Genomic DNA, 15708 nt, shown 5'->3' on the forward strand with positions numbered 1-15708 from the left:
GAACCTGCGCCCTTGGCAGTGAAAGCAGGGAGTCCTAAGCACTGGACCGCTAGGGAATTCCCTAAACCATGGAACTTTAAAGTTAAAATTATCATCAACTGCTGGGAAGCATAAAAATAACATTACTATTAACAGGGTATGAAAATTAGGTTTTTAAATTAAAAATAAAACCTGGTTACTGTTCTCCAGGAAATAATATTTCAAATACACAGCTGTCCCTTGGTATCTGTGGGGCATTGGTTCTAGGACTCTTGTGGGTACCAAAATTTGTGGATGCTCAAGTCCCATATACAAAGTGGTCTAGCACTGAGGGCTGACTGTGTAATCATCTCCAGATTAGCTACCAAATTTTTTATATTTAAGATGTGGGGGACAGAAATTAATATCATTTTACGTACAGGTATATTTACCAAGCTCTCAATCTTCTAAAGATTTAGAAGGCTCGAAATGTAACAAATTTAATGTCATTTAAAGAATTTCATGGAATCTTAGTTTTAAATTATAGAAAACATCACATCTAATTAACTTCTATTACATACAATTTAAAAGAAATACCTTGAGGTGTGTAATTCATGCATTAGGAAGTAGCAGTTTGATTTTCCAATTTGAACTTTTAATTTAAGCCCTGAATGCAATTCTATACAGAATTTCTTGTTCCTTTTCATTTTATACAGATGTTGGACTTTGTTCACACTTCTCTGCTCTTATTTTCATTTAAAACATACCTAATGTTAACTTACGGATACCATGAGTCATACTTTTAGTATCAAAATAAAAAGTTTTATTTATTTAAAAATGTTAAAAACATGATTCCTTTAAGAAAAAAATTCTTACAGTTTTAAATCCATAATAGGATTCAGAGCAATGTTTGTCAATGTTTGAACCACCTGGGGTCTTCTTTAAAACTAAATTTTGGGTCCACCCTAGAGATTTACTGAATCAGAATCTCTGAGGATATGGTCTAGGAATGACTTTTAAAAATTCTGTCAGGGCATTGTTTTTATACTAATGTTTGAGAGCCACTGATTCAAAGTGAAAACCAAGATGTGACCCTGGGTGGTTTCACTAAAGATAGAAAATAATTTAGGAAGTCCAGTCAATCCCATAATGGTCTGTAAGGTAATCTAAGACTGCTGATGTGCTTGACAAAGCATTAAATATTCTTTTTTCCTGCCTCGAAGTTATCTTTTCCATCATGTACATTAAATGTTGATGGAAACACATATAAGGAGTTCCAAGTTCAAGAGCAATGTCAACCCAGTCCCAGATGCATTTCAGTGGGGTTTCCTCATATCCAGCAAATATGGCCGGGTTGGCTAAGAGTCCTCTTGCAACCATCACACCTACAAATTAAAGCACATCACGTTTGTCCACACATTAAGAACTCATGGTTATGGGGTCAAACTCAATGAAAGAAACTGAGAATATTCAAAAATAAAGTATTATTACAAGGTTTCACAATGCCTCTCTATTAGACTAATTCTTATTAAAGAATTCATTTTGATATTTTTTATAAACCAATTAAGTGTAAATGAACTCACAAGACTTTTTTCTTATATTTTAAAGACTTCTACATTAAAAAATTAGTTTTCCGGATTTTTTTTAGAGTAAATCTGGATTGTCATAAATTGGGTTTGCTTGAAGTTTACCTGATACTCTCATCCAGCAATAGGTATCACAGGGCTTGGTATGCCAAAGTTGAAGGGGATAATGAAACTGCATAGCAGTCTGGGGTTTCTTTGCCTCCTATGACCACTCTTGGATTCACGAATTCTACAGGCTCTAGTGGTCACTAACTGGATGAGATGGTGGCAGAGAATTAACTGAACTAATTTACCCCAATTAAAATAATCTGTTGTTTCTAAGTAGAAGGATTAACATCATTTTAGTAAATTGCTTGGCTTAAATTGGTAAAACAGGAAAATATGGCTCCATATGAAAGAAAAATAATGAAAATCACATTAGCATTATTCTCCCACCCCCACTTTTTAATTTTTCTGCTAATTAAAAAACAAAAACACTAAAGTAATTATTTCTTACCATCTGTCCCAGTAATATGCCACACATTTTCTGCTTCTTTTAAGCTTCTGATGTCTCCATTAGCAATTACAGGTATAGACATACTTTCCTTAATTATTTTAATGGCCTCATAGTGAACTGGCTGATGTCTTTCTTCAACAGTTCTTCCATGGACTGTAATCCAGGAAACCCCTGTCGCTTCAGCCTTTCGACAAAGATCTACAGTTCTTGTAAGGTCATCATGGATCCTATAATGTCAAAATCATATCTATCTTTTCACAGCGCACAAATCGTAATGCTAACATCAATAAACTAAATAGAAAAATATTTCATCTGTTACATTATTTAGTTTAGCTAAGCTATATCATATTATCACCACGTGCTGCTATCAGTGAGGTTTTGTTCAGGAATCAGTTCCCATTCAAGACCTTGAATTTAGCTATTTCACTATTGACAACAATAGGATGACAAATAACTTTTACCCAGTGCTCCTCTCTTTTGGCTTTGATAACTGAAAGACTCATCAAAGTACTATCACAGATTCACTGAAAGGTGCTATCTTAATATTTGCTGTGTATGCTCCAATCTGCAAGTGGGAGAATTATAATAATTTATCTTGAAATATGTTTTTAACCTGTCACCAAAAGACTAATTTTTAGTTTATTTTCTTTTCACTGAAATTTTAGTGCAAATATCATTCCTATTTTCTACTCTTGGTATCAGGAATGTTTCTTAGCATTAGTTAATTAAATAGTACATGGAAAAAGTTGTTTCTCTTGGGAGAGATTTTTTAATAATAAAGGGATATTTTAATTTTTCTTAAAAAATACGAAGAAGAAATTGTTTTGGATTATACATAAAAATTATGGTATCTATTCATTTACTAAATGTTTTGTTTTAACATTTTTATATACTAGATGCATACTTACTAAGAGTAGACATCTCCACACCTTCAGACAAAAGGAATATTCTTTTATTTCCTTAGTAATGGACTCTCTTGTCAGTAGATTAAAATATTATCTTTACCTTATTTTAATAGATACTGAAAATCTGGGGTTTTCCACTTGATTTCTTACTTGTTTCACCATGTCTCGAACAAGCTCTGGATTGTTTATTAAGCAAGCTCCATAACCTTCTGCCAATGCCCACCTTCATAAAGTAAACACAAAAACAAATAAATTGTTATCAGCTGGAAGAGAAGATACAATTCTAAAAGCACAGTAAGTGCATTTATTATTTCTCTACCTAGCAACCTGGAATGGAACCAGATTTTTAAAATTCATAGATCCAACATTTCTAAGTGTATCGAGATTAGGAAAACATGTTCCCAGATCAAGAAATACTTAGGGGAAATGGTTTTCACTGGCAAGTGAGAAAATTAAAGTTCATTCAACCAAAACAGATTTAAGTATTTGTAATTGCAATTACTTCAGATTTTTTAAATTCCAAATTTGATGTTTATTGTACATAACAAGAGGTTTTATTAATCTTAAGAGTAGAAAGATATTTTTGGCTTACAGCATTCCAATACCACTAAACAGCTTACTGAACTCTCCTAATGAGTATTCAAATATATCTAATCTGATTTGGATTATGCTACACATAAAACCTCGATCTTATTCTTTGAACACATTTTGAATTATTCACAGATAATCTAGTATTGTGCCAGGAAGGTAGGGATATTATCGTCAAAATAAGTACATCCTATCAACACCCAGTTACTCAGACTCAACCAAATAACTATGGTATAGGAAGAACAGGTAATTATAAGAAGGTTTTCTTATAATTGAAATTAAGTAAGAGAAAACAAGTGATCTCCCAAATCATAGAATCATAGTGTTTAGAGCAAGTATGTCTGACATAGCAGTAAAAATACATTTTAGGGATTGCCATAAACATCAGTCTCACATAATTACTTATGGATGAGGTTCAAGGCAGATCCACACATAAAAAAAATTCTAGTGGTGAGGTGAGACAAAAACTTGTCAAGGGTCTATATATTGTTGTAGCCATCAGAAAATATCTTTGCATGTATGTTTCTAAATAATATTTCCTTATTTTTTCTTGCTTCTTATTTACAGCCCAAGTTCTTTATCTCTATTTTCCTTACTTTTTAATTTTTGGAATACCAGAATGATAGTTTACCATGTTCACATAGTTTTTCCTAATCTTTCTGAAAATTCTTCCAACTTCTTTGAGCTTTACCTCTGAGGACAACCACAGTTAATGTCTATTCCATTCGCATAAGGACAGACTATACGAGCAGCATCAGATAAAATTCTTGCATCGTTAGCAGCAAACTGAACAATCAATGGGCAATCACCTGATAAAACGAATAGCTCAACATTAAAATTCACAGAAACACACACACACGTACACGAGATACCAAATTCTAATGTCTGTACAGGATAAAGTAACAATAGCTATTTTTAGCCTAAGAAGCATCTGTTCAAACAAGATAGCATTAAAATAATTTAAAATATTTTAAATTACATGCAGTTTAGATTTGGTACAAATTCAAATAGCGAAAAATCTGGTAAAATGAAAAGTACAACACTCTTGCCAAACAGACCCCTTTCCCAAAGGTGGGAATTAGCTTACTGCATTCTAGAACAATTTTATGAATACCTATAAAGTTTAAGCAAATGTGAACATTCTATGTACGTTGCTATCCACATTGTGTTTTCCCCTGGATGTATCTGGGACCTGTATTCAGACCTATCTTCCTCTTTTTAGTGGCGCATTCCACTGTGATGAATGGACCCTAGATTATTTTTCATTTGCGGCTCTTGCAAACAATGCTGCGATGAAGATACTCCACGTACGTGCTTTTGTGAGTATATTCATGAAGTAAATTCCTAGGAGTATAACTGCTGGGCAGGCATCTAACATTTTGAAAGATATTACAAAATCTTCTTTCAAGAGTTTACCGATACAGATATACACCAACGTGGATGACAGTTTTGATTTCCTTACAACTTATCCTACACTGTATACCCAACAGCATAGTTTTTTATTTGTAGCCTCTCTCTCCATATTCTTTGCGTAGTTCTCTATGTACAGTTTTTCTTTTAGTTGCTCCTTTTTTCTTATTATTTAAATTAAAAAAAATAAAACAAAGAAATTAGCTCTGCTATCTATCATAAACATCAAAAACATTATAAATATTTTCCCCAGTTTTTCATTTGTCTTGAGAATATCTGTGCTCTTCTTTTATATATAAAAGTCTAAATTTTAACATAGCCAAATGTATCAGAGCTATCCTAGGTTTTAAAGGACACATTTTTCTCATCTTTGGGTGTTATAAATTCTGAATAGATGTATTTTAACTTTTCTAAAGTTTTTTTTGAGGACTACCTGTATGAGATTCACTGGGTGTTAACCAAAATGCAGATTTCTGGGTATCGCTCTAGTTCTACTGACTCAGAATTTCTATGGCAATCCACTGATTTACAGGATTATCTAAGGGATAGGAGAATTTGCTTTTTCCTGAGGATGTAGGTAGGGTGCTTTCTCCTTTGTAACTCAAGAGAGTTATAAAATTTCAATCTAACAACCATTTATTGGTCAAATATATTTTCAATGCTGTGGTAGAAGCTGAGGATACAAATCAACAAGAAAGAATTCCAACCCTCAAGAAGCCCATAGTCTAGTGGGAGAGACAGGCATGTGAGGAGGAAATTACAGTACAGTAGGATTAAGTACAACAAAAAGCCAGGGCTTACGAGACAGGACATGAATGCAGGGTGATTAGGCAAGTTCCTTGGTCACAGTTTTAGAGCATTAAGAAGCACGAACTGTCCTTTCCCAGGGGGATAGGGATACGGGGATAGGCCTGACTAAGAAGGACATTCTAGGTAGAGAAGTGTGAGAGATTAGGGCATGTTCAGGGACTTAAAATAGCAGTATTTTGAAGAATAAAGTTGGTGGGCCATGGAACTACTACTACATCAACTAATGGAAGATAAAGCTGCAGAAGACGTATTCAGAGGCCAGATCATGAAGAACTTTCTATATTATCCACACGTGCTGGAATTTTACTCTTTATATCAGTGGCTCTCAATCTTTAGCAAGCTCAGAATCACCTGGAGAGCTTTTTAAAACACAGATTGCCCGACACATACCCAGAGTTTCAGATTCAGTAGGCCTGCGGTGGAGTCTGGAATTTCCATTTCTAACAAGTTTTCAGATAATGCTGATGTTAAGTGGTCTGGGAAATCACACTTTGAGAACCACTGTTTTAGGCGATGAGAGGTCTAAGGAAGATTGTGAGCAGGGAGAAGAAGTGATCAAATTTACATTTTAGAGAGGTCACTTGGGGCTGACTAAAACTTCGATATATTATCCATAGTTTACAGGGTACTGAATAAAAACATATTGTAAAAAACTTATAAAAACCATAAGAAACTGAAAGATTTTAAAATAAAATCTCCAAATTGTGTTGTCTCTGATTAGACAAGAGTGTTGAGTTTTGTTGTTTTGTTTTTAAAGTTTTACAAAGGCAGCAAACTCTAGCTTTCACATACCTTGGTTTGTGGTAAATTCACTGTCTCTGGCTTTTATAGATCTGATAAAATCAGCAGCAACTATCATTGGCGTATAGCACAGATCGCAACTGTATTTTCTTACCAGTGTTCTAAAAGCCAACCTGAGAGCATATAAAACTTTAATTAGGCATTTAGAAAGCACCATAATCAGAGTTTAATTTAGTCAATTATTAAATATTTAATATTTATTAGAGAAAAGTTCTGCCTATGGGATAGTGCAGTAGATGTACTCTTCCCTATTCCTCCTGCTTAGTATAACTAAAAACTCTGGATATCATATACAAAACAAACGTAAGGAAACTCTGAAAGGTGGCGAGAAGAGAGCAGGCAGGCTAGTGACCTTGAGCAGGACCTAAGGAACGACAATGGTGAGTTCCCTGGGTTTTCTTTTTGCCTTAAATATCCCAGATTTGAACCTGAAGAAGCTGGCAACCTGGAAATAGCAATGGGTGCAGACAAAAACAGCCCCAGCAAAAACCTGCTCTCTCTAGCCAAAGCACCAAGAAAGGGGCAGCCTAGCAAGCTTTTAAATAATAATGGCTCTACTGCAGCCCAACACCAGAGAAAAAACTGTGGCCCTCACCTCCACAAGTGAAGGTCGAGTGGGGAGCTTACACTTGTACCGTTCCAAAGCTGTCACAAAGTTCTCCAACACCCTTCCACGGTGGTGTTAGAGAAGGCCAGGTAGGGAGCTGGGACTTTAATCCCTGCCGGCCAGTAACAAGGAGGGTATCAGTGGAGACCATGTGGGGAGCCTGGAATTCCACACCAACCCTGCAGCAGTGAGGTGCCCTTCTCCCTTCCTCCGGGAGTAGTGTTAGAGAACGCTTAGTGAAGAGCCAGGACTTTCATCATTGCCCAGCAGTTACCAGGCTACCCCCTGCATGGGGAGCTGGAACTCTCACCCCTGCTCAGCAGTAATGAGAAGCCTTGTGACCCCGGGGTGTCAAAGGAGACCAAGTGGAAAACGTAGGCTTCTACCTCCACCTGAGAGTAATGAGGTGGTGCTTTCTCATCCTTCCCCTGCTGTGGTGGTGTCAGAAAAAGCTAGTTAAAACAGAAGTTTCAATATTCAGAATCAATCACTGTAATCCATCATATTAACAGGCTAAAGAAAAAAAAATCACATGATTGTATCAATTGCAGAAAAAGCACTGGACAAAACAGCATTCATGATTTTAAAAAAAAGCCTCTCAGAAAAACAGGAATAGAGGGAACTTTCTCAACCTGATAAAGAACATCCACAAAAAATTCTACACTTAATATTATATTAGGATTTTTATATATATTTTCCATAAGATCTTATGGAAAAACCCAAATGAACTTTTTGGCCAACCCAATTATAGGTGAAAGAATACTTTCCCCCCAGATCAAGAACAAGGGAAAGATGTCTGCTCTCATCACTCTTATTCAGTACAGTGCTGCAACTTCTAGTCAGTGCAATAAGGCATGAAAAAGAAACAAAAGGCATCTGATGGAAAGGAAGAAGTAAAACTATGTCTACTTGCACATGACATGATTGTCTACTTAGATAATCCTAAGGAATTTGTAAGAGGGATGTCCTAGAACCAATAAGTAAACATAGCAAGTTCACATAATGTAAGATCAACACACAAAAAGCAATTTTACTTCTATACACCAGCAATGAACACATGGACACTGAAATTAAAAGTACCATAACTGAGTGTAAGCCTTACAAAATGTGTACAGAATTTGTACGCTGAAAACTATACGACACTGATGAAAGAAATCAAAGAAGATCTAAATAAATGGAGAGACATACCGTGTTCATGAGGAGACTCAACACAGTAGGGAATTCAGTTCTCCCCAAATTGATATGCATTTTTCATACAATTCTTATGGACAATCCAGCAGGATTTTTTTGCAGGTATAGAAAAGATCATCCTAAAAGTTATTTGGAAAGGCAAAGGAACTAGAATAGCTAAAACAATTTTGAAAAAGAAAAGTGGGATTTATTAAGTTTATTTAATTTCAAGACATTATACAGCTACAGTAATCAAGACTGTGTGGTATTGGTAGAGGGACAGACACATAGATCAATGGATTAGAAAAGTGAATGCAGAAGAAGAACCATACAAACATGCTCAACTGAGTTTTGATGAAGATGCAAAAGTAATTCAATAGTGGAAAGATAGCCTTTTCAACAAATGGCGCTGGAGTAATTAGACATCCACAGGCAAAAAACAAAAACAAAAACAAACAAACCTCAGCCTAAGTCTCACACTTACACAGATATTAATTAAAAATTATGAACTTAAATGTAAACCATAAACTAAAAGACTTTTAGAAAAAACATAGGACAAAATCTTTAATATCTAGAGCTACATAAAAATTTCTTATACTTGACAACAAAAGCACAATTTGCAAAAGGAAAAATTGATAAAATGGACTTCATCATTAAATAAAAAATTTTGCTCTGCCAAAGACCCTGTTAAGAGGATGAAAAGACAAGCTACATGCTAGGAGAACACATATGCAAGCCACATATCTGACAAGAGTAGTATCTAGTATAGAGAATTCTCAAAACTCCAGAGTAAACACAACAGCAACAACAAAAAACCAAACAATCTGATTCAAAAATGGGCAAAGGGCTAGAAGAGACATTGTGCCAAAGAAGATATACAAATAGCCAATGAGCACATGAAAAGATGCTCAACATCACTAGAAAAATACAAATAAAAACCACAATGAGATAATTCACATCCATTAGGATGGCTATTAAAACAACAAAAAACCCCTGGAAGACAACAAGTGTTGATGAGAATGCTGAGAGACTAAACTCTTGTGTACTGCTGGTAGGAATATAAAATGGTGTAGCTGCTATGGAAAATAGCAGGGCAATTCCTCAAAAATTAAAAATAGATTTGTCATATGATCTAGCAATTCCACCTCTGGGCATATACCACAAAGAATGAAAGCAAGGTCTCAAAAAGATATTTATATATCCATGTTCACAGAAGCATTATTCCCAAGAGTCAAAAGATGGAAGCAACTCAAGCCGGGATGAATGGATAAACAAAATGTAGTTTATACATACAATGGAATATTATTCAGCCTTAAAAAGGAAGGAAATTCTGATACATGGTACAACATGGGTGAACCTCGAGGATATTATGCTCAGTGAAATAAGCCAGTCTCAAAAAGACAAATACTGTCTGACCACTTAGATCATATACATACCAGGCAGTTGGCAGCATGAGGACTCTAGCCCGGATCCTGGTCCCAAAGCTAGGCGTTTGAAGATCCCATGTGGTGGGGTGGTCTTACTTTTAAGAAGTCAGAGCATAAAAAGGAAATCACACCTAAGCTTATTAACCATTTAACAATACTTACTTTGAATATCGCACCATTGGGGCGCAGACTTTTACCAGCTGCCCAGAATGAAGCATTTCTATTGGATCTTTTTTTCTTTCTTGACATGTTGTGGTTTGCATGCAGTCACTCTTCATAAATACAGATTTGTTTCAAATCTGAAAAAGATAATCAGTTTGCGTAGAGAAAAGGCACTTTCACTTGATGAATCCCATCATTCTTACAATTTCAGTTGCCAAGAACACGTATTTTTCATCAGGTTTGTGGGCTTAGGAATCTTCTTAGCTTCTTTTCACAGTATCAAATGGGATACTACTGAATTCTGCCTCTATTTATAAATCACAGATAGTTTTCAGCACACTGTGCAATTATGACGTTTATATTCTGTACAAATTACCCTTGTTCAAGTCGAACACTAACAGTTTTGAATTCTATACTTAACCCACTATTGTAACATTTTCTGCTCAAATTTATAAATGCTCATGATGTGGAAAACCACAAGATATCTTCCTAGAATACACATTACGATTTTCCATGTTACTTTTTAGATTTTCCATTTTACTTTGTTTGGCATTGATTAACCAACAAATTTGATTTGAATCATTTCGTATATAGTACTGTGTATGTCTGGCACTTTGAAATACCTTGTTTTATCCAGGAAAGTTAAATGGCAGTAACAGAACAACTTTAAGTAGTCAGCATTTCAAAAGATGTACTGGTTTATTTATTTATTTATTTAACATCTTTATTGGAGTATAATTGCTTTACAATGTTGTGTTAGTTTCTGCTGTATAACCAAGTGAATCAGCTATATGTATACATATATCCCCATATCCCCTCCCTCTTGCGTCTCCCTCCCATCCTCCCTATCCCACCCCTCTAGGTGGTCACAAAACACCGAGCTGATCTCCCTGTATATAAGAATATGTTTATTCTTATTCTCAAATCCTATTCTTTTTATTTGAATCAGAAGGCAAACAAACCTTTAATTATTGTTTTTAAGCATTTAAATGTTTCATGAACATCGTTTCATGAAAATCTCAATTGTAATCACATAATTGCATAGTAAATCACTATTATACCCAAAGAGGGACAAGTGATTAAATTAGGTAATTCCTGTGTTTTATAGTTGCTATACTGTACTTAAAATCCTATCATTTCATAGTGTTGGCTGCTTTCCATATTCCAATTTTGGCCTTACCAACTTAAAAACAAATATGGGCCAACTGTAGAAAGGTCTAATTGCTCCACATGCAATTTTTTGCTTGGCTAATCCTGAAAGTACTGTTATAACCTAAATATAAACCAATAATTTCAATTTCCTTAGGTAGAATGTACAGGTGGAATAAGATAAGCTAGTTTTGGGCTTCCCTGGTGGCACAGTGGTTGAGAATCTGCCTGCCAATGCAGGGGACGCGGGTTCGAGCCCTGGTCTGGGAATATCCCACATGCCGCGGAGCTACTAGGCCCATGAGCCACAGCTACTGAGCCTGCGCGTCTGGAGCCTGTGCTCCGCAACGGGAGAGGCCGCGACAGTGAGAGGCCCGCGCACCGTGATGAAGAGTGGCCCCCGCTTGCCACAGCTAGAGGAAGCCCTCGCACAGAAACGAAGACCCAACACAGCCAAAAATAAAATAAATAAATTAAAAAAATAAAAAATAAAAAAATAAAAAGGGGTTTGCTAACGTTTAAAAATAAAAAGATAAGCTAGTTTTACTGATCACTGTTCATCACTTTATCACTGTTATTGACTTAATAAAAATTTAGAGTTACTAGCTTATTTTTTTAAACAAAAATTCATGATTAGAAAGATGTAAGCCACCTACATAGGTAAAGTATAAAGCAAAAGAAAGGTAGTTGCCTTTTCATGAATCAAACCTGTCTCATCTCCCTTGCATTCCAGACCCTGGTTATGCCATCACCATCCATCCCTACGCACTCAAGTCAGAAACTTGGGGCTTGTCCTTCACTCTCCATCTCCTGCAGGTGTGTCAACTAAGTGGTACCTTTAATTAAACCTTGAGCCCATTTTCACTGGCTCACAGTCTCTGTACTCATAATCCCCCATCCTGATGACTCTGACAATCTTCTCGGAATCCCAGTTGATCTTGTTTTTATTCATTCAACAAATATCAAGTTTCTGCTACATGTTGGGAACACAGATGAAATATATTTTCTGTGTCCTTGAAAATGTATTAGACAAACTTACACAACACAATAATGCTAATACACACACTCAAACACAATTTAAGCACTGTAGAAATAACTGTCTAGAGAAGTGAGGGAAGTCAATGAAGGATGAAGGAAATCTTGAGCTGACACTACATGGGAGATGGGGAAGTGTCCAGTTACAGAGAACACGTATAAAGCCACAGCAGCATGAAAATGCTTGATGTTTTCAGTGAACCATTAACAACAGTTCAGCATTACTTGAGTTGTAACTAGACTAGAAAGGGCATGAGAGGGCCTATACACCAGGTTAAGATATTTTAGATTTTAAACTGTAGGGCCTTGGTTCTCAGCCATTTTTCCTCCTCTGTGGGTGATTTTTACATATGCACTCAACATGTTAACTTGTGCAAATGACATACTTCCCTGGGCATATATTTTTGTGTAAGTTGTTTGTCTCTCCTTGTATACTAGTTGTAATTGAAAAATTTTAGCAGAGAAATGACATGGTCAGATTTCTGATTCAGAAAGATTTTGATGGAGGGGTTAGGGCTATTGGTAAAATATCAGTAAGGAGGCCACTGTAGTAGACCAAGCCGTGCGTAATGAGTATCTGACCTGGGACTCCAGGAATGAGGATAGAGGAAAGGGAACACATTTAGGAGCTATTTAGAAATAAAAATAAACTAGCAAGACATTTAGGAGGTGGAAATCACCTCATGACAGCACGTGTTGTGTAATAAGAAAGAATTCTAGGATGATGTGTACACTTTTGGCTTTAGAGACTGGGCTGATGGCCATTCCAATCAGTGAGACAGAGAACTAGAAGGAGGAACAGGCTTTGGGAGGGAAATGAGTCCACGCTTGGGCACATTGAAGTTGAGGTGCTCAGGGAATTTCCAGGTGGTGATGCCTCGTAACTGGTTATATAGATATGGTACTAAAGAAAAAGCTAGAGATAAGTCTTTAACCTTTAGGTAATATGTCGAAACTAAAAACATGGACAAAGTACTTATGGGTGCCATATCTTGTAGAAATCCTTAGAAGCACCAACATTTAAGTAAAAGGGGAAAAAAAAGAATGTAAAGGAGACAGAGAGATGAACTCTGGAGCTGGGAGGAATAAATCTGAAACGTGATATTCAAAAGTTAAGAGAGGGAATAGTATTACGAAGGAGGGAGGGGATAAACATCTTAAACATCACGGAAGAGTTAAGTAAAGAGTAAAAAGTGTGCAATGGCAACTAGGTCACTGTGACTTTAGCAAGAATAATTTCACTCTTATTCATTCTTTTGTTGCTGTTGTTAAAATAATTTTTATTGTTCTTCTTCCTGCTGGTTATGCAGGCAGCCACAAGTGGTGCATACATGAGAGCTTTCCCTTCAGGGCTTCATGACTCGACTTTAAATGAAGTTTTCTTTATTTTCACATTTCCCTCTTTTGATCAAGATCTTTCCTCAAAAGCATTGCTGATCGAGTCAGGTTGTCCATATTTAGTGGTTTTTGTCCCTTGGTACCAGGAAGAGCGTTTCCTGATTGTCATGTCCCACGTCAGAGGGAAAATGCATACCGATTGGAAACCACTGAAGCCACGTTTGAGTAACAAGGAGGAGCATGAGGAAGAACACTCAGGAATTTCCCATCTAAAGTCTATATTCCATCTAGGTTGTAAGCACTGGAGATCATCTTGAAGCACTGAGCTAGAGTCACCCTATTGGGTAAGCTGTTTCTACAAACGTTTAACAGGCAACAAATACAGAGCTTAAAAATAATTATGCAAAAACAGTAATTATGCAAGGCAGAGTTAAAAGTAATATGACACGTCCAGTTTGTATGATGGTACCCAGCTAAATAGATCAAAAGACCATAGAGCATCAAGGGGAATTTGTTGTAACCAGTGCACTGTTCCCTGACCTTGTGTAACTGAACTTCTACCTCTCCAGAGGTATTTATCCATGTGCAACAGGTGGTAGTTATTCATTCTTGTAGTCCCAGTACATGGCACAAAGAAGGCCTCCCTTAATACATATTTGCTGAATGAATAAATCAGTAGTTCTTAATCTTGGTTGTACATTAGAATGATCTGATGAGATTTTAGGAAGCAGGATGCCCAAACCATACCCCAGAGCAATTACATGTGAATCTCTGGGCATAGGATGCAAGCATCAGTGCTTGTTAAAGCTCTCCAGGTGATTTTAATGGGCAGCCAAGCTTGGGAATAAACAAATCCACATCCTCCAAAGCACCTGGTAATACTGTTTGTTTAAATGGGTTTCTACCTACCTATTAGCTCCTTTGGGATAAGACAGGGGTTGAGTCTAATGTTTGTACACTCATGCTGGTACATATAATAGAGACTCAAAACTCTTCATTGAATGAATGAATATTATGCAACTTTTCTAAAAATTTTCAATGTAAAAGCCAGGGAAGGAAAAACAATCTAAAATTCAAAGATAATGCTTATTCATCATTAATATTAAAAAATTATTAAAGTCAAATTTTGTGTATTATAGATAATGAAACCTACTGTGAATCTCAGCACACTGCCCTTGGCAATTTGTGAGACCTCCATGGAGAATATTCAATCCTATTCACACCGTGATTGAAATCAAACAAAGTATATTAGGGAAGAACCTCTATGACAAAGAGAAAGCATAATGCAGTGTACTGAGACATACTTGAGTTGTTACGAGCATCTAATATGTTCGAAAGGCGTTTGGCACAGCTAAGTACTACTATCACATTCTCGAAAATCCGTTAGCTGAATCAAGAAAAACTTTAGCTCTGGCACTGGGAAAAATAGGTTCCCTGCGTACATACTTACTGTACACGAAGGAAAAGTTACGTTTCTTTTTACGTCAGAAATGCTTAACCTTCTTGCACACGTGTGGTTGACCTGTTAACTTACTAGTATTTATCGTGGGAGAAATACAGGGGAATACTGCCGATGTAACAGCGGAGAAGATATAACGGGAACTAACCTGATGATTTTACAGCTCCAATACTGTTAGTTGAGAGATGGAAAATCCATCAATTTGTAACAAGTAAAAGTCTGGCGTCGCTCAGGACACGTGGCTGAAACTAAGCGGTAGAAAAAGCCTAAGGTCACTGTTTCATGGGAGGGTAGGCAGAGACTGAGTCCCACTTATCTATTCCTGGTTCAGTCTTCCTACTTAACCGACTCTCGGCTCTCCCTAATTCTCCCCACTTTCATCCCTGGCAACTTTCCTCCCCAAGCTTTTCCCGCCTGCCTTTATCCCAAGAACGCGAAGCAAGGGATGTGATAGATACAGGTGGGTAGCTATTAACGCCCGCCAGCTGTGCTTGTGGCGTGCACACGAAGCTACCAGAAACCTCCGTTCTCTTCTAGTGCCTCCATCGAGAGGTCCCGTTCTCAGGTTAAATACTTGCTTTAGAGGTGAGCGCTGCGGCCACGTTCCGGCGCTCACCTTCTCTTCCACCCAGGGAACGCCGCCCGCCCCAGGAGTGCGGCAGGAGACGGAAGAAAGCGCCGGCCCCACGACCTCGGCTTCCCTGGTGCGCTGGGCCCTCGGCGCCCACCTACTCTGAGCCCCCACGCCGCTCCCAGTCAGGGTCGGTCCACCAGCTGCAGCAGAATGCAATCTCCAGGACAGCCGGG

The 15708-nt window shown here is 37.0% G+C and overlaps 1 protein-coding gene across 5 annotated transcripts; it reads right to left on the reverse strand.

The window, feature by feature from the left end:
• Positions 1 to 813: 813 nt before the first annotated feature.
• Positions 814 to 15705, reverse strand: DUS4L (dihydrouridine synthase 4 like). 5 transcript variants are annotated; one of them, XM_068550376.1, is made up of 8 exons: positions 15634 to 15705; positions 15050 to 15149; positions 9921 to 10057; positions 6546 to 6667; positions 4225 to 4342; positions 3046 to 3168; positions 2041 to 2267; positions 814 to 1343 (listed from the first exon to the last, which is right to left on the reverse strand). In XM_068550376.1, the coding sequence occupies exons 3-8, from the start codon at positions 10034 to 10036 to the stop codon at positions 1084 to 1086; spliced, it is 966 nt and encodes a 321-aa protein (XP_068406477.1). In that variant the 5' UTR covers positions 10037 to 10057; positions 15050 to 15149; positions 15634 to 15705; the 3' UTR covers positions 814 to 1083. The 5 variants fall into 5 exon arrangements, with proteins under 5 accessions (XP_068406477.1, XP_068406479.1, XP_068406476.1 ...); XM_068550378.1 differs by having other exon boundaries at positions 15630 to 15705; XM_068550375.1 differs by having other exon boundaries at positions 15518 to 15705.
• Positions 15706 to 15708: the final 3 nt, after the last annotated feature.

The sequence above is a fragment of the Eschrichtius robustus genome, chromosome 8 (genome assembly GCF_028021215.1).
Source record: "Eschrichtius robustus isolate mEscRob2 chromosome 8, mEscRob2.pri, whole genome shotgun sequence".
Lineage (NCBI taxonomy): Eukaryota > Metazoa > Chordata > Mammalia > Artiodactyla > Eschrichtiidae > Eschrichtius > Eschrichtius robustus.